Genomic DNA, 17,921 nt, shown 5'->3' with positions numbered 1-17,921 from the left:
TCCTGTGAGTAATTCTTTCTTGCTTTTTGTTTGTTTTTAAAATATGTTTTTGTTGATTTCAGAGAGGGAGGGAGAGGGAGAGAGAGAGAACCATCAATGATGAGAGAGAATCATGGACCGGCTGCCTCCTGCACGCCCCCCACTGGGGATCCAGCCCGCAACACGAGGCCATGTGGTGTGTGTGTGTGTGTGTGTGTGTGTGTGTGTGTGTGTGTGTTTTCTTGGGTGGAAGGAAGAAAAACCGCCCGCTTCCTGATGGACAGACCCGGTGGGGCGGGGCATTGGGGCCAAGGTCAGCCCAGTGCTGCGCTCTGGTGGTGAGGCACATATAAGCATCAACCAATGAATGCTTAGTAAGCGGGACCACAAAGCCGTGTGTCTCTCTCTCTCTCTCTCTCTCTCTCTCTCTCTCTCTCTCTCTCTCTCTCTCTCTCTCTCCCCCCTCTTCCCCCCTCTCTCTAAAATCAATAAATACACTTTTTAAAAAAAAAAAAAAACAACCCTGCAAGCTCTCCTAAATGATACAGCCGTTTTTGTATCTTTTGCAGCTTCCGGCTGCAAATCCCCACACAGAATCCTTACAAGCCTAGGACTTGAGGGGGTCCCTTTCCCCCAAGACCAGCCTGCTCGTGGGAAGAGCAGGTTCCCCGGCCTCGGCGTGGGAGCGAGAGAGACACAGGCCTTCCCGTGTGTGTGTTGGGGGCGGGGGGTGTCTTTCCCGGGACTTCCCTCTCACGCCCACTCTTCCTCTTTCCCTTGGATCTCGTGCCTTGTGGTTCCAGAGGTCAGGATGCGACAGGAACGGGGGTGGCCCGGGGCTGCCGGAGAGCCGCCTCGCCTCTGATGTGGGGCGCACAGGGCTCGGTTGGGGGAGCGACTCTGTGCCCACGGAAGGCACCTGGCCAGCGGTGCAAGGCTGGGTGCTGGCGGGGACCTTCGAGGCGAGCTTGGGCCGGAGGGAGTTTCCCAGGGGGTCACGTGACGTCCCCTCCCACGCACAGGAGGTCACAGGACATCCCCATCCACCCACAGGAGGGTTTGTGGGCCCCAGGGGGCACGCACAGCTTCTGTCCCGAGGATGTGGACCATCTGGCTCGTTTTCCTCCCAGGTCTGCTCTCTGCTCAGTGGCTCCGCTGTCTTGTGGCTGCTCCCCCCCCCCGCCCCCCCCCCGATCTGCAGCCTCAGCCCCCAGCCCCCCCCCCCCCCCCAACTTCGGGGTGAAAGGCCCAACATCCAAGAGGGAGGGCAGCCAGGCAACATTCAGGACGCTCGGTCGTGCAGCCCAGAGGGCACGCTCACCCGAAAACCTCACTCGCTGCTTCTTGGCAGTCGAAATAGAACTGGGCATCCTGCGTTTTTATTGTTATTTATTTTATTTTTGAAAATATGTTATTTAATTGATTTCAGAGAGGGAGGGGGAGCGGGAGAGAGAGAGAAACATCCGTGAGGAGAGAGATGCCTCCTTCTCGTTCTCACCGGCAGAGGTTGAAACCTGCAGAGACGCCCGGCCGGGGTGGCTCCGTGGCTCCGTGGCTCCGTGGCTGAGCGTGGACCTCTGAACCAGGAGGTCACGGTCCTTCCATTCCCGGTCAGGGCACAGGCCCGGGGTGCGAGTTGGATCCCCAGTGTGGGGCGTGCAGGAGGCAGCCGATCCATGATTCTCTCTCATCATCTCTCTCTCTCTCCCTGCCTCTCTCTGAAATTTAAAAAAAATAAATAAAAATCTAGCCCTGACCGGTTTGCTCAGTGGATAGAGCGTCGGACTGCAGACTGAAGGGTCCCAGGTTCGATTCCGGTCAAGGGCATGTACCTTGGTTGCGGGCACTTCCCTAGGGGGGGTGTGCAGGAGGCAGCTGATCGATGTCTCTCTCTCATCGATGTTTCTAACTCTCTATCCCTCTCCCTTCCTCTCTGTAAAAAAATCAATAAAATATTTTTTTTTAAAAAAATCTAGCAGAGGAAACCCGTCGCCTCCATATCTTTCACCATCACCCTTAGAGCCAGCCACCACTCCCCCCCGGCCCCGCCTCCAAGCCCCAAAGGAACCCAACGAGAGACAAACACTTAAAAGCAGCCAGGGAGCTCACAGGCCGCCCCACCGCCCTTCCCTCGGCGTAAGATACACACAGGAAGGAAGTGGCCTGGTGATTCAAAGCAGCCGAGCCCAGAGGTCTCCAGGAAGAGGGACATTTTCCAACAAGCCCGCCCTGGCTGTGGTTTGGAACAAGATTTCCGACGGAGCTCGGAGCTCGGGCCAGCCTCCCCCACCCGACCCCCTCCCAGCCCGCGTCCTGCCTGCCTGCCTGCCTGCCTGTCTGCCTGCCGTCTAGACACAGCAACTCGCAGGAGGATGCCGGCACGGCCCTGCTCTGTGGCCAGGGACGTGCGGGCGGCGGCCCTGTCTGCAGGGGAGAATCGGACCTCGGCCAGGCCTGCTTCCCTGTGTTCCACCTACTGACCCACCAGCAAAACCGTTTCTTTCTCTCTCTTTTTTAAAATATATTTTTTGGATTTCAGAGAGGAAGGGAGAGGGAGAAAGAGAGAGAGAAACATCCATGGTGAGAGAGAATCTTGGATCGCCTGCCTCCTGCACGGCCCACACTGGGGATGGAGCCCGCAACCCGGGCACCTGCCCCGAGCGGGAATCCAAGAACCATGACCTCCTGGCTCCTAGGTCGTCGCTCAACCACTGAGCCAGGCTACCTGGGCTCCAACAAAATTCTTACAAGTTCTGAGGTCGACCGCCCAGAGCTGGGGGAGGGGGCGTGGACAATGCCCGTTACCCACCCCCACCCCAGAGATGTGGTCAGCCAGGGAGGGGAGGCCCAGCACAGACCTGCAAGCAGAAGGCACCTTATTAGGCTAAGGACGGCCCGGGCCCTCTTAGGCTGTCGGAGGGGAGATGAGCTCTGGGTTGGCCCAGACAGTGGCTCCAAGCTGCTGTTTTCCTTGGGGGTTGGGGGGGGGGGGATTATCCCTCCACACACAGTGCACCCTGAGGCTGTCTCGGTATCTCTCTGCTTTTATTTCATTTTTTAAAAAATATCCCTGTATTGGTTTCGGAGAGGAAGAGAGAGATAGGAACATCGATGATGAGAGAGAACCAGGGACTGGCTGCCTCCTGCAGATCCCCAACTGGGAATCGAGCCCGCAACCCGGGCATGTGCCCTTGGCCAGAATGGAACCTGGGACCCTTCAGTCCGCGGGCTGATGCTCTATCCACTGGGCCAAGCCCGCCAGGGCTAACTCTCTGCTTTTAAAAGGATGTATGTTTTTATTGATTTCAAAGAGAGGAAGGGAGAGGGAGAGAGAGATTTACGCTTTGGTAAATTTTTTAAAAAATATTTTTATTGCCCGGCCCGTGTGGTTCAGTGGTTGAGCACTGACTGGGAGGTTGTAGTTCGATTCCCGGTCGGGGCACAGGCCCGGGTTGCGGGCTCGGTCCCCAGTGTGGGGCGTGCAGGCGGCAGCCGATCCATGATGCTCTCCCGTCATGGATGTTCTTCTCTCTCTCTCCCCCTCTCCCTCGCTCTCTGACATCAATAAAAAAAAAAAAATCTATTTAAAAACAAAACAAGAATCCACGCTGGCCAATCCAATAATGAATCATAAATTTTTATTTCAAAATGTAAACGTCACTAAACATGCATACACGTTAAAACAGTCAAATGTACAATTCCGTTCCTTTTTCTTTTTTTTTTTTTGCTTTTGCCGTTTGCATAGGAGGACATCGTTACAATATAGACTTCTATGCCGTATACAAAATACATACAAAGTTTCATCGGAGCAAGAGGCCCAGGCCAGGCGGGGGCTGTACATCGGCAATACTTCACTGTAGTGATCCAGGAAGGTGACGTGAGGTGATGGTTAAAAAACAAACAACAAACAACAACAGAGAAAATTCCTACGGAAAAAGGGAAAACGCGTGTTGGGTGGAAATGGTCTTGGACCCTTGGATCCCGCCTGGGGAGAGGGGGGAGGTCGGGGGGGCGGGGAGGTGGAGTTGGGCCAAAAGATTCCACACACGCTCCACCCATGGCTTTGGACCGGGATGGGGTCATTCGGGTGGCGGGTCTGGGGGGCCCCCCCACGCCCCCACGCGGGCGATTCCCGGCCACGCGGGAGCCACAGCGAACATCTGGGAGGTGGCCCCCCCTTTCCACCCGCAGCCCAGCTGGCCCCCGCTCTGCGTGGGAGGTGCAGCCTCCGGCCAGACCTGCGGGTGCCCTGCAGGCATTCAGCTGGCACGGCGGCTGGCTGGTTGGTTTGCATCCGGCAGGGTGTCCAGTTGTCCACTAGGGAGACGCCCCAAGCCCTGGGAGCAGGCTGACCCCCTGCCCCGTAATCCCCCACCCCCCAGACCCCCATCCTGTTCATCTTTAAAATCTATTTGTATTGATCTCAGAGAGGAAGGGAGAGGAAGTGAGAGAGAAACATCCATGATGAGAGAGAATCAGGGATCTGCTGCCTCCTGCACGCAACGCGGGCCTGTGCCCTTGACAGGGAATCGAACCGTGACCTCCTGGTTCCTAGGGCGACGCTCAGCCACGGAGCCACAGAGCCACGCCAGCCCGGCCCATCCTGTTCACCTTTAAATCAAAGTAGTAACGTTTCTTAAAGCTTCATGAGAATGGGAGAGGCTGGGCAGGGCCCACGTCACAATAGGGGGTCCCCGGAAACCACATGGGCCCCTCTTCCCTCGGGGACGGAATCCAACCCTCCTAACCCATCAGGCACTCAACAGTGGGTGAGGGGAAGGCCTCCCCCGAAAGGGTGCTCAGGCATTTGTCAGTAGTAAGCCGGAGGGGGCACCCCAATCCTGACACACAATTCTCTGGAACGTGTCCGGGACAAACCTTCGGAGCTGCTCTCCGAAACGGGAAATCGGCCAGGCACCCGGCTGTTCCCGGGGCAGCCCCAAGCCCCCCCCACAAGCACCAACCCACATCCTCAGCGGTTAGCTTTTGGAAAATGGGGTCCCTGGGATGGCACCGGGAACCTTGGGGTGGCAAAAGGCATGGGGGACCCCCCAAAGCCCTTCCCGCTGGCTGAGATGTGCCTGATACTTCCGACCCTTTCGACCTTCTAGCACTTGTGTGTTTGGCTGAGTGACTTTTTTATTTTTAAATATATTTGTATTGATTCAGAGAGGAAGGGAGAGGGAGAGAGAGAGAAACATCAATGAGGGGAGAGAATCATGGATCGGCCGCCTCCTGCACGCCCCCTAGCGGGGATCGAGGGCACAACCCAGGCACGTTTCCTGACCCGGAATCCAACCGCGACCTCCCCGTCCCTAGGGCGACGCTCAACCACTGAGCCACACGGGCCGGGCCGGCGAATGAATGACTTTTTTTAAAAAAAATGGGTTTCGACAAAAGCAGCGCTCCCCTTCCCGAGTCAGGCAGAACCAGGAGTCAGGAAAGAGGGGGTGCTATTGCTCTGACCACGTGTGCCTGTGAGGTTGGGGTGCTGCTGACGGAGGTCCCTGGGGAGCGCCCTGACCCTGTGTGGTCCGCGTAGCACCTGCTCCTCGCGAGAAAGGAAGCGGGCTCTTTACCACAGACAGCCCTGTGCCCACAAGCAGGCGGCCGACGGCCACCTGTGGCCCAGCTGTGTGTCCCCCCTCAACCCCCCCCTCCAAATCGCCCTTCCCTGGTCCGAGCCGCGACCCAGGGCACGGGGAGGTCTGGGTACCCCCTGGGAATGCCAATGTCCGCCCCCGTGGGGAGGCCGGCACCTGCCCCGATACGTGGCCTTAGAACAAAGGAGGGGGGCCTGCAGCTCTAATGGGGGGGCCTGGCAGGATCCACAGGGCACCTCCAACCATGTTCCCATCAAGGGCATCCCTGCCCGTGGCTCCGTAGCACCCAGGGGCGGTGGGGGCTGCCTTTCCCGATGGCTGTGGGACTCGGGAGGCTTGGGGGGGCAGACAGCCGCTCCCCTCATATGGCTGAGACAAAAAATAAACATAAAAGGGGACACCCTTGTCTGGGACGTGAGCCACCCCTCCACCCCCGCCCCCCCCCCCCCCCGCCATGGCTGGGTCCGGGGGTCCCTCGAAGGCCCATTTGGAGGGGAGCCCTCCCCCCACTCAGACAAGCTTTCTTTTCTGATCTCAGCCCCCTCGCCCCGCAGGGCCCGGAGGGGTTCGCTGTGACCCCTAGGAGGCCAGTGGGTGCCTCAGGGCACAGCCATGGCCCCGGCAAATGAAAGACCCTGAAATAGACCCTGGGAAGGCGTCTGCATCTCAGAAGAAACCGCAGGCTGTGTCCCCCGAGGGTCCTCCCCTGGTGGTGGTGGGGGGGGGGGCGCTGAGGGAAGGCGGTTTCCAGGCCCCCCACCTGAACTTGGCCTGAGATTCGTGGCTCCCCCCTCCCCCAGCCCCCTAACGACCTTCCTTGTGGGAGATGAATTTTCATCCCAGATAATAGACCTAGCCGGGAAGGCTGTCTGCAGGCTGTCCCCCGAGGGTCCTCCCATGGGGGGGGGGGATGCCCCTGAGGGAGGGCGGTTTCCAGGCCCCCCTGCCCTGTCCACCTGAACTTGGCCTGAGATTCATGGCTTTTACCCTCCTGCCCCCCATTGTCCTTCACGGGAGATGAATTTTCCTCCCGGAAAAGTCAGGGCTGGCCAGTGGCCGGAGCCCCAGGGAGCCCCAGGCCAGGATGGGGTGCCTGGAGGGTTCCCTCCCAATGCCACCCCCCTCCCCAGGCCAGACCCACACCCAGCCATGAGCCCAGGAACCGCTTTGGGAAATGCAGACACAGCCCGTGCCGCCTGCATAGGTGTGTGTTAAGGCAATGGTACCCCCCCTCCTTCCGGGGGAGCAGCCCTGGGTCACTGAGGAGAGACCTTAAATCCAGTGCTGTCTTTGGAAACAAGCCAACGCCCCCACGGTCCCCCACCCCCACCCCCACCGCACCCCCTGCCTCGCCTCTAAGACAAACCAGCTCTTCCTCCCCCAAGGGGGCTGCGCTGAGGGTCCCCCCTCCCCCTTCCCGGGTGCAGCATGGGCGGGTCCCAGCCCCTCCCTCCCCCCCAACGCCAAGGCCAACAGCTCCCCATGGGGCGCCCCTCCCGCCGCCTCCGCCTTCGGGGACCCCCCCCTCCCCACGAAGGACTTTGGAATAAAATTCCTGAACCTGGAGTGTGAGTTCCTGAGACGTGAAATGTGTTCAGAGTGTGGGAGGCTTTCAGGGGGACCCCACGCGGAAACAGCTTTGGGAGGGACCCCCCTTCCCCCTCCCCCCTCCCCCCTCCCCCCCAGGCTTGGGAACTGGGCACGAAGACAGTTGGCCCCACGCCCGCGAGGGGGTGTTTTCCGGTCCAGGCCTCCCCACGCGCCCGCACAGCCCACTCTCTCTTGCACGGATCCATTGCAAGTGGGGCTGTGTCCTGCCGCCCAGACTAAGCCCTGTGGCGGGGGGGGGGGGGGGGGGGGGGCGCACCCCCCACAATGACACCCAGGTGTGGGCAGCCGGCTACTGCAGGCTGTGAGCGCCAGCCAGGCCTCGGCCACCCGGGTGATCTGTGTGCCCAGCACCCCACACCCTGAGCGAGGGGGGTGGGTGCAAGCGGGGTGGCCACCCCCAAGGCACTCCGGGCCCCGGACGCCCATCTACAGTCCCCTGAGGTCCCCGGGGTCATTCCTCCTCATCGACGCGGGCAGAGGGCTCCGTGAGATCCCCCACGTCCACCCCAAACCCATACCCGCAGCCCGACACACATGTACACACGCGCGCGCGCACACACACTGGCCTGGGGGCTCGCATGTCCAGGCCCCGGCTGTGCCCGGCGGTCTGCAGGCGGACGGCACGCAGGGGTCCGGCCTCGGGGACCCGCCAGGGCTCGCACCCGCAGCCGGCCCGGGCCTGGGGTCCGGGAGACACTTGCTGGCTCTCTGCTCTTCCTCGGCGTGGAGGGTGTGGGCGGGGGCCTCCCGGCGGCTCGGTCAGGACAAGCAGAGGGACCGGAGGGGTCCAGGCAGCCGAGGACGCGTGCAAAGCGTTCCCGCAACTTCCCATCTGCCGCCCCCCGTGAGGAAGCAGAAGGCACAGTCCCTGCGGGCATGTCTGTCCCATGACGCCCGGAAACTCCAAGTCACCACGGCCGGTGTCAGCGAGGTACGGAGCCTTGGGGCAGGTGGCCAGACCCCTCCACGCACTGGCTCCAGCAGAGGCGTCCCCAGAGCAGAGAACAGGCCACAGAGGCACCCTGGACGCCTGGGGACATCTCCTCGGACGACGGAGAACTCGATCTGATCCGGTCTGGTCCCTGGTGCCGTCCGGAGGGACGCTGAGTACCGAGCCGCCCTGGTCCGGGCCCCACTGTCTCCTTAGACGTCCATGGTGCCGTGTCTCCCAACCAGAACCTGTCCCTCTGATCCAGGGCCCCACGGAGAGGCCAGAAAGGGGGTCCCGGAGGCAGGAACAGGGAGACCGTCCCCTGGGGGGGGGGGCCGGGAGGGGGGCTGCTCCTTTGCCCCTTTGCCCGGCTCGGCTTAAGGCATCGCTCTGAGCCGTCTACATCCTGAGCCCGGCCGGCCGGCCGCTGGGGCCCAGGCTGGAGGCTTGGGTGGTGGCAGCCAGAAAGGGGTCCCAGGCTTGGGCACCTGCCGGTCGCTGAACCCCACCTTCCCGGCAGTGTCCCCAGCGGAAAACTCGAGTGCAAATCTCTGTCCAGAGTAAGGCGGCAGGAAGGGGCGCCTCCCTGACCTCACGGAACACGTCCATCCCTGAGAAAGGGGTGTCGACACCACGGACTCCCCTCCGTGGGTTTGTCCCTTGTGCAATCGGTGGGGAGGGGGGGGGCGTTTAAAAAACATTTTTTTTCCTTACAAATCGAGTTTGACACCTGAGGTGAAGAAGATTGGGGGAGGGAGGGGGTGGCCTGCGTCCATCTCTCTCTCTCTCTCTCTCTTTAATGAATCCGGCCCCGAGGATACTTTTCCGTGGAGAGAGTGGAAGGGAGGGGGGGAGGGAGACACATGGGTGGGCTGGCCTCCTTCACGTGCTCCCTCCAACCGGGGCCAGGGATCCAACCTGCAACCCAGGTCCGTGCCCTTGACCGGGAATCGAACGTGGGACCCTTCAGTCTGCAGGCTTTTTCTTTTCTTTTCTTTGCAGATGACAAAAGAGAAAGACGGGGGTGACAGAGGAAGTTAGGGCATCTGTCTGCTCATGGCTGTCGAGGGGGGAGAGAGAGAGAGAGAGAGAAAGGGGGACCTCCGCGCGCGCGCGCACAGAGTCGTGGTGCCTGCGGGGCGGTGGCGCGCCGCGTCGGGGGTGGGGGGGTCTGTGCTGCTGTTTGGGGGGCCTCGCAGGTTTGCGGGGGGAGGCGCGCAGCTCAGGGCGAGCTGGCCGGGCTGACGGGCGGGCTGCTGGCGTCCGAGCGGCTGTAGTCGCTGAGCGAGCCGGTGCGCGAGCCCCCGCCGCGGCGCGGCAGCAGCCCCGGGTGGAAGTTGGCGTGGCGGCGCGCGTGCTTGGTGAGGTGGTCGCTGCGCATGAAGCGCTTGTCGCAGATGGGGCAGCGGAACTTCTTCTCGCCCGTGTGCGTGCGGTAGTGGCGCGCCAGCTCGTCGGAGCGCGCGAACTTCTTGCTGCAGTCGGGCCAGCTGCACGCGAAGGGCCGCTCACCTGCGGGGAGGGGACACGGCACAGCGTGGGTCAGTCGGTCGGGGCGCACGGGGCGCACAGCCACCCCCACGTCACCCCCCGGCCCCCCTCCCCTCCCCGGGGACCCACGGCGGGCCCGCCCAGGCCCCAGAGCTACGCACAGGCGAGCTGGTTTGGCTCAGCGCGGAGAGCCTCGGCCTGCGGACTGCAGGGTCCCCCCAGGTTGGATTCCCCGGCGAGGGCGCGCGCCCCGGGTTGCGCGCTAGATGCCCTACCACAAGGGGGCGTGCAGGAGGCAGCCGAGCCAGGATTCTCTCTATTCATGGATGCTTCTTTTATTAATTTATTTTAAAATATATTTTATTGATTTTAGAGAGAGGAAGGGAGAGGGAGAGGGAGCGAGAGAGACATCCATGATGAGGTTACACACCGTTTAGTGGGGATCGAGCCCGCATCCAGGGCACGTGCCCTGACCAGGGAACCCAACCCTGACCTCCTGGTTCATAGGTCGACGCTCAACCACTGGGCCACACCGGCCTGGCGGTCCACTCCGGCCCTTGACGCTGCCCACCTGTGCCCAGCCCAGGAAATCCATGCCACTCCCCGCCCCCCAAATGGCCCCATCAAACGCAATATGAACACACACCCACCGCCGGCCTGGCGGCCAAGGAAAACCCGCCACATATGAGAGCGAAGCGCCAAGAGCCGCCACACGGGGCTCCCGCGGAAGAAGAGTGAAGCCAGCAAACAGAAGAGGAGGTGCCGGCGGGACCCCAGGGAGCCTCCCTCCCCCGAGACATTTCAGACAAAACGCTTACGCCCCGTGCGTGAGGCAAACGGGAGACCAGACAGAAAGGAAGTCCCGGCGACCGCAACAGCCTTCAGACAGGGAGCGTGTCCTTTGCCCCAACAAAAATCCCATGAAAAACTGGAAATACGCTCAAGGAAACAGCCCCAGGAGGTGTGGGGGAGGAATAGCTCTGGAAAATATGTCAGCCAGTGTTCTCTCTCCCCCTGGGAACGCTGGCGTCCAGGGCCGCGTGTGGCCATGTTTTCTGTCCTCACTGAGTTTATGTTTTTGGGGGGGCAGGGCAGGCGTGGTGGAGGAGGAGGGGCTGGAATCAAACAGGAAAGCCAGCCATCCATTTTTAAAACAATGTGATCGTGACAGACAATAGAAGCTTCATGTTCAGAGGCACAGGGACTCGATGCTGGGGGTGCCCCATGATGCTGGGGGTGCCCCATGACGCTGGGGGTACCCCATGACCCTGGGGGTGCTCCGTGATCCTGGGGGTGCCCCATGATGCTGGGGGTGCCCCATGTAACAGGCAGCAGCGAGTCAAAGGATGGTAAACACGAAAGGGAGGAGAGCCTGGCCGGTGTGCTCAGTGGTTGAGCATCAACCTATGAACCAGGAGGTTGCGGGTTCTATTCCCAGTCAGGGCACAGGCCCGGGTTGAGGGCTCCATCCCCAGTGGGGGGCGCGCAGGAGGCAGCTGGTCCATGTTGCTCTCTCCTCATGGATGTTTCTCTCTCTCTCCCTCTCCCTTCCTCTCTGTCACAAATAAAAATTTTATTTTATTTTTTTTAAAGTAAAAGAAGTGACTCCCGGATCCCAGAACCCAGCCTGGGGTACCCCCACTCCCTCCGGCCGCGCCCACGTCCAGGAGGGCGGGCTGTTTGGGGGAGGGCGCTGTGGGACGGGGGGGCGGGTGAGAGCGGAAAGGGGCTGAGTTCCTGCCTGGTGGGGCGCTGGGCGCACAGGCAGGGGTGCGGGAAGCTGGGGCCGGGCGGGGTCCCTGTGTGGGGAGGGGTGTGTGTGGTGGGGGCTTGGGGACCCAGGGGCCAGGCGCGCGCTGGGGGCGGAGGACCCAGCAGGTGTGTGCACGCAGTTGCGCAGGGGGGTGGCGGGTGGGAGCATGACCGGGGTGCTGGGGAGGCGAGGGGGCGCGCAGAGGCCGGCGGGCGGCCGGGGAACGCGGTGGCTGCGGGCCCAGCGCGCGGGGCGGGGCTGCAGAATGTCCCTGGCGCCCGGCGAGGCGGCTGCGGAGCGATTGCCTCATCTTATCAGGGAACAGCGCGTCCCGAGCGCTCGCTTGCCCAAGCCGCAGGCCCGGGCGGGACGGCGCGTTCCCTCCCAGGAGCCCAGGGGCGGGGCGGGCGGGGCGGGGCGCGCGGGGTCCCCCTCCCCTCCCCTTCCCGCTTCTGGGGGCCCTCAGCCCCGCCCAGGCCCCCGCCTGCCCTGGCCTCGCCCGGCCTCCCCACAGCTGCACCTGCGCGCAGGGTTCCAGCTCCAACCGCAGCTCAGCCCTGGCCGTGGGGAGGCCCCCCTCCCGCTGCGCCCTCCCACCACCCCCGCCCCCCCACCACCCCGGCGGGGCTCAGGGATTGAGCATCGATCGATCTAGGAACCTGGAGATCACGGTTCGATTCCCTGTCAAGGGCACAGGCCCCGGTTGCAGGCTGCATCCCCAAAAGGGGGGCGCGCAGGAGGCAGCCGGTCCATGATTCTCTCATCATGGATGTTTCTCTCTCTCCCTTCCTCCCTGAAATCAATACAAACATATTTTTTTAAAAAAACAAAAATAAAAGGCCCGTGTCAATCCATCCAGGCCTCCTCGCCCACCCAGCGGCCCCCACGGGGGAGGGGTCCCTCCCGCACCCGCGGAACCGCCCCCTGCGCGCAGTCCCTCACGGGGTGTGTGGGGGGAGCTTTTTAACTTTATTTTATCTCTGTGATCTGTTTTGTTAATTCTCTGTTATTGAAAGCACTACAGAGGTCCCCCCTTTCCCCCCATGGACCCCGCCAGCCCGCCCCCGCCCCCAGCCCAGGCCCTCACCCCCTCGTGTCTGTGTCCATGGGAGACGCACAGAAGCACACACGGCCTGTGGTTGATCTCTTCCCGTCCGCCCGCCCGCCCCCGCCTTCCCTCTGAGACTTCTGCGGCTCTGGCTGCCCCGGGGGAGGGGGTGTGGGGGGGCAGAGAGCACCTGCCCGGCCCAGCCCCCACCCCCTCCCCCGGAGAAGAGCGAATGGATCTTCATTCACAGGGGCGCCCAGGATCACATGGCCAGGCCTCAGGGAGCAGAGGGAATCGGTGTGTGTGTGTGTGTGTGTGTGTGTGTGTGTGCGTGTGTGTGTGTGTGTGTGAGGGGGAAGGGGACAGGGGGTGACAGGGAGGGGCAGGGCCGCTCAGAGGGACGCACAGAGAGAGGGCAACAGCTTCCCCTGAGCTCCCAGCCCCCAGCGCCAGGCCCGGCCCCGCACCCCCAGCCAGGGGGCCGCCGTCCACCCACAGGCCACTCGGATCGGCGGTGGCTGGCACGGGGGCTGGCACGAGGCCATGTCCATCTCCCAACCTCAGGACTGCCCTGAGCTTCCCTCCGGGGAGCCCCACTCCGCTCACCCTCCCGCTCCGGGCAGATGGTCAACCGCCAGGGCCATCACCTGCCGGCCCCCACCTCAGCCTCGGGCTCTGCAGGACGCCTGCCCGCTGCTGGGGAGGGGGTTCTCCTACGTTCTCATGGCCGCCCTGCCGGTCGGTCGCTAAAAACACCGCTGGTTGCCGGCCGGTGCGGCTCAGTGGTTGAGCGTCGACCTATGAACCAGGAGGTCACAGTTCGATCCCCGGTCGGGCACATGCGCAGGTTGGGGGCTCCATCCCCAGAAGGGGGGGTGTGCAGGAGGCAGCCGATCCATGACTCTCTCTCATCAGGGATATTTCTCTCTCTCCCCCTCTCCCTTCCTCTCTGAAATCAGTAAACATATATATTTTAGAAAAATACAACATAATAAAAACACCCCTAGCAACCTAGGAAATGCTCCCCACAGATAATGCCAGTTACATTTTGTGTATCCACCGGATCGGGGTGACACGGGTCCAGGTGACCAGACAGGTTTCAGGGGTGGGCTTCGACGTGATGGGAGCCCCCCACCCCCTCAGGAAGCAAGTTTAAAAGCAGACAGGAGGGGACCAGCCAGGCTCCAGGCCAGGCCCATCGAAGCCACCTGCTGCCCGCACGGCCCCGCCCACGGCTCCCCTTACATGACCTTGTCCTCGGAGCGGAGGGGTGTGTGTGCGCGCGTCTGCGAGGGGGGTCCTCAGAGCCGGAGGCGACATTCGCAAATAGCAACCGGGCCCCAGCCACCTTCCTCGGCTGCGCCCGGGCAGCACGCCAGGCGGGAGGGCCCCTGGGTCACCCTGCCCGCGTTGCCCGAGGGGCACCTGCCACTTAAAAGGCTGAAAAGGGAAGAATTTGCACAGCAGCCCAAGCAGAGCCAGGCTGGTAATTACGGCCTTGCAGGCCCTTCAGGCTGCTGGGGCCCAGGCTCCCATCGTAAAAGCGCGTAAAAGCCGCTCTGTTCACCCTCACATGACTGTCTGTCTGTCTGTCTGTCTGTCTGTCTGCTGGGAGCCAGCATGGGAGGTGGGGGCGGGCGGGGGGGAGGGGGGCAGCCAGGTGCTGGCTGCAGGCCGTTACTCCCAGGTGAGTGAGTCGGCCCAGCTGTCGGCCGGGGTGGTCACAGGGAGGGGTTTGGGGGAGCCCCTCAGAGACTCAGAGAAGCCAACCTGGGGGCACCCACACCGTCCCCTCCCCCAAAGAAACCTCACTCCGCAAGGTCGGCCCCGGGAGAGGGCACAGCGCAGGGCAGACGGACGCCCTGCCTGCCGCCACCTGGCGTGGGCACCCCCGGGCAGCCCGGCGCCCCGGGCAACCCAGGGAGGGCCCCCTCTCCGCAGGGCTTGAGCAACCATCTGTCCTACTTCTGCTTCCTGTGTCTCTCTCCCCGCCCGCCCCTCCCCCGTCGACGTTCCTCGCTCCTCCCGGCCCCTCCCCGCGGCCTCCTGGGTGGGTCCCGCCAGGGGGCACCCAGCTGGGCCCAGGCACCTGCAGACGCCAGCTCCCCAGGTGTGCAGCTGGGCTGTGTGTGAACCTGGGGTTCAATTCCCAGCCCCCTCCCCCCCATTGGAGGCAACCAATCGGTCTCTCTCTCTCTCTCTCTCTCTCTCTCTCTCTGTCTCTCTCCCCCTCTCCCCCCTCCCGTCCACTCCCTCTAAAAATCAATGGGAAAATACACCCTCATTCCTGCAGTGGATTTTTTTAAAATTTTTTAAAAATTTTAAATATATTTTTGTTGATTTTAGAGAGGAAGGAGGAGGGAAAGAGAGAGAGAGAAACATCCACGCTGAGAGAGAACCATGGACCGGCCGCCCCCTGCGCGCCCCCCACTGGGGATCGAGCCCGCAACCCGGGCCTGTGCCCTCGACTGGGAATCAAACCCTGACCTCCTGGTTCCTAGGTCGAGGCTCAAGCACTGAGCCACGCCGGCCGGGCTGGGAAAACTATTTTGTTTAAAAAAACCACTTGCACAGCCCAGCCAGAGTGGATGGATGGACAGATAAATACACAGGTTGCAGAATCTATACTAATAAAAGCGTAATATGCTAATTAGACTGGACAGCAGAATGCTAATTAGACTGGATAGCAGAACGACCTTCCGGACGTCATTCCGGACGTCTGGCCACGGTGGCGGGGGCTGAGGCAGAATGGTTAAGGGCGATCAGGCAGGCAGGCAGAGTGGTTAGGGGCGATCAGGCAGGCAGGCAGGTGAGCGGGTAGAAGCCAGCGGTCCCAGATTGCAAGAGGGATGTCTGACTGCCGGTTTAGGCCCACTCCCGCCGTCGGGCCTAAACCGGCAGTCGGACATCCCCCGAGGGGTCCCAGGTTGCGAGAAGGTACAGGCCGTGCTGAGGGACATCCCCCCCCCCCGCCCCCCCCCCCCCCCCGCTGTGTACAAATTTCCTGCACCGGGCCTCTAGTTCTATTATAAAATAGCAACGTTATATCCCAAACCCCAGCTCAAAACCGGGCTGGCTGCCCTGGAACCCATAACCTCTGACCTCCAGTGACAAGGCAGTACCATCCACACACGTGGCTGCACGTGTGGTCACAGGACCACACGCCGGGAATCACATGAAGGTGTTCCCTCCTCTCCCCCCGCTTTGCTAGGGGTTACAAAACCCGTTGGAAACTTCCCGCTCCCAGAGCGAGTGGAAGGGAGAGGGAGAGACAGAGAGAAACGTCGATGTGAGAGAGACACAGGGATCGATCGATCGACCGGCTGCCTCCTGCACGCCCCCCACTGGGCATCGAGCCTGCAACCCAGGCCTGTGCCCCGACCGCCGGGCCAGCGGTTTACGAGCAAGTTAAACACACACCCAACGCACAGCCCAGCAGCCCGGGCCCCCGGTGTTCACGGCAGGGCCGGCCACGAACGTCTGTCTGGCCGCGGCGTTATTCATAGCCCGCGAACGCCGGCAGCGAGCGCTCTGCCCACCGCGGTGCGTCCGTCCCGTGGACCACGGTCCGAGGACGAAAAGGAAGGACCTATTGATTCTCTCCCACAGGAATCGAAGGACCGTAAAGGCGTCTTGGCTGCGTCGAAGAAGCTACACCCAGAGCCCATATCCTGTGCGACCCTCCTCAGCCGGCATTCTGCCAGCGGCAAACGTGTACCGACAGGAACCGCGGGGGACCAGGGTGTGCTGGACCGCAAAGGGGAGCTTTTAAAGATATATATATATATATATATATATATATATATATATATATATATATATTATTGGTTTTTTACAGAGAGGAAGGGAGAGAGAGAGAGAGTTAGAAACATCGATGAGATGTACTGGGGATATGCCCGCAACCAAGGTCCATGCCCTTGACCGGAATCGAACCTGGGACCTTTCAGTCCGCAGGCCGACGCTCTATCCACTGAGCCACACCGGTTTTGGCTAAAGATATATTTTTAATTGACCGGCTGGTGTGGCTCCGTGGTTGAGCGCTGACCCAGGAACCGGGAGGCCACGGTTTGATTTTGGGTCGGGGCACAGGCCCGGCTGCAGGCTCCATCCTCAGCGAGGGGCGTGCAGGAGGCAGCCGGTCCGTGATTCTCTCTCATCACTGATGTGTGTGTTTGTTTTTCTCTCTCTCTCTCCCGTCCTCTCTCTCTGAAATCAATAAAAACATATTTTTTAAAAATGTGGGCACTGGTCCTGGCCGGGTAGCTCAGTGGGTTGGAGCACCATCCCCTTTCGTCAAGGTTTTGGGGTTCGATCCCCCGTCAGGGCACATCCAAGAGTCAACCAATGAATGCATGACTGTGGGGACAGCAAGTCTCTCTCTCTCTCTCTCTCTCTCTTATTCTCTCAAAATCAAAACTTTATTATTGTTTTGTTGTTGTGAATTCTCACCCGAGGCTATTTTTCCTTTGATTTTTAGAGACAGTGGAAGAGAGAGGGGAAGACAGAGAGAAACGTCGATGTGAGAGACACACATCGATGGGTTGCCTCCTGCTCTAGCCCTGACCAGGTCTGGGCCGGGGAGGAGCCTGCCCCCGAGATACACGCCCTCGACCGGAATCGGACGCGGGACCCTGCGGTCCCCAGGCCGACGCTCTACCCACTGAGCACACCGGCTAGCGCAAAGCTAACCATTTTTTAAATGTTGGGGCGGGGGGGGCGGGGGGCGATGAAATACTTATGGATAACGGGACACGGTGTGGGGACTTCCATGCCGGGCCTGTGCCGCCCGCTGGGCTGGTTGGGGCCGGGCCTGGCCTGGGCCCTCGGGGCCTGACGCCGGCTCCTGGGCCTCCCTGCAGCCAAGTGCCATGTCTGACCCCGGACTCCGCACGTCCACTCACTCCGGAGCCTGGAGCCCTGGGGAGTTCCCCATTCCCGTGGGGGGTGTGAGCCAGGCCTGGCTGAGGCTGGGGGGGTGGGAGGGAGGGAGGGACGGAGGGGTGTGGGGGGGGTGTTATTCCCAGAAGCAGCCCGGCTTCTGTTGAAAAAAGAAACAGACGTTCCCTCGGTGAGCAGTCCCCTTCTCTTCTGCACGTGAGCACCCTGCAGGCCCAGGGACCTCAAGGGGACGGGGCTGGGGGTCGGGGGGAGTCCCCGCCGGCCCCCTCTTCCCTCCCCAGCCCCTCTCGGCAGGCCCAGCTGCAGCCAGATCCGTGTGGGAACCCGGGCCCCTTCCCGGTAGCTATTCTGGGTCTGCGTGTGTCTCCCTCTGGGGGGAGGGCCAGGGTGGAAATGTGGGGGCTAAAATTAGCCAAAGGCAAACAATCGAGGCCAGGCCTGGGCGGGAGGGAGGTCAGCTGAGGACGGCCGTTTGTTTTCTGCGGCGGCCGGTCCCTCCCGAGGTGGTGGGAGCAGCGACAAAGGGAATTGAAAACGAAAACAGATCTGGAAGCCGACCAACGCCGAACCGACCGACCGCGGGGCCAGGCCAGATGGCAGGGGCTT

At 61.8% G+C, this 17,921-nt stretch overlaps 1 protein-coding gene across 2 annotated transcripts in view; it reads right to left on the bottom strand.

The window, feature by feature from the left end:
• Window positions 1-3,595: 3,595 nt before the first annotated feature.
• Window positions 3,596-17,921, bottom strand: part of KLF13 (Kruppel like factor 13) — a 28,450-nt gene continuing 14,124 nt past the window's right edge. The window contains exon 2 of one of the 2 annotated variants that reach the window (XM_036355586.1): window positions 3,596-3,905. In XM_036355586.1, the coding sequence (XP_036211479.1) occupies window positions 3,640-3,905 (266 nt within the window). In that variant the 3' untranslated portion in view covers window positions 3,596-3,639. Of the gene's footprint in view, window positions 3,906-8,784; window positions 9,637-17,921 lie in introns of those variants that run through there. The other variant, XM_036355585.1, reaches the window with a different exon arrangement.

Source organism: Myotis myotis, unplaced genomic scaffold (assembly GCF_014108235.1).
Source record: "Myotis myotis isolate mMyoMyo1 unplaced genomic scaffold, mMyoMyo1.p scaffold_m19_p_23, whole genome shotgun sequence".
Lineage (NCBI taxonomy): Eukaryota > Metazoa > Chordata > Mammalia > Chiroptera > Vespertilionidae > Myotis > Myotis myotis.
Note: the sequence above shows the minus strand (reverse complement) of the source record. Positions and strands in the feature narration are given on the sequence as shown.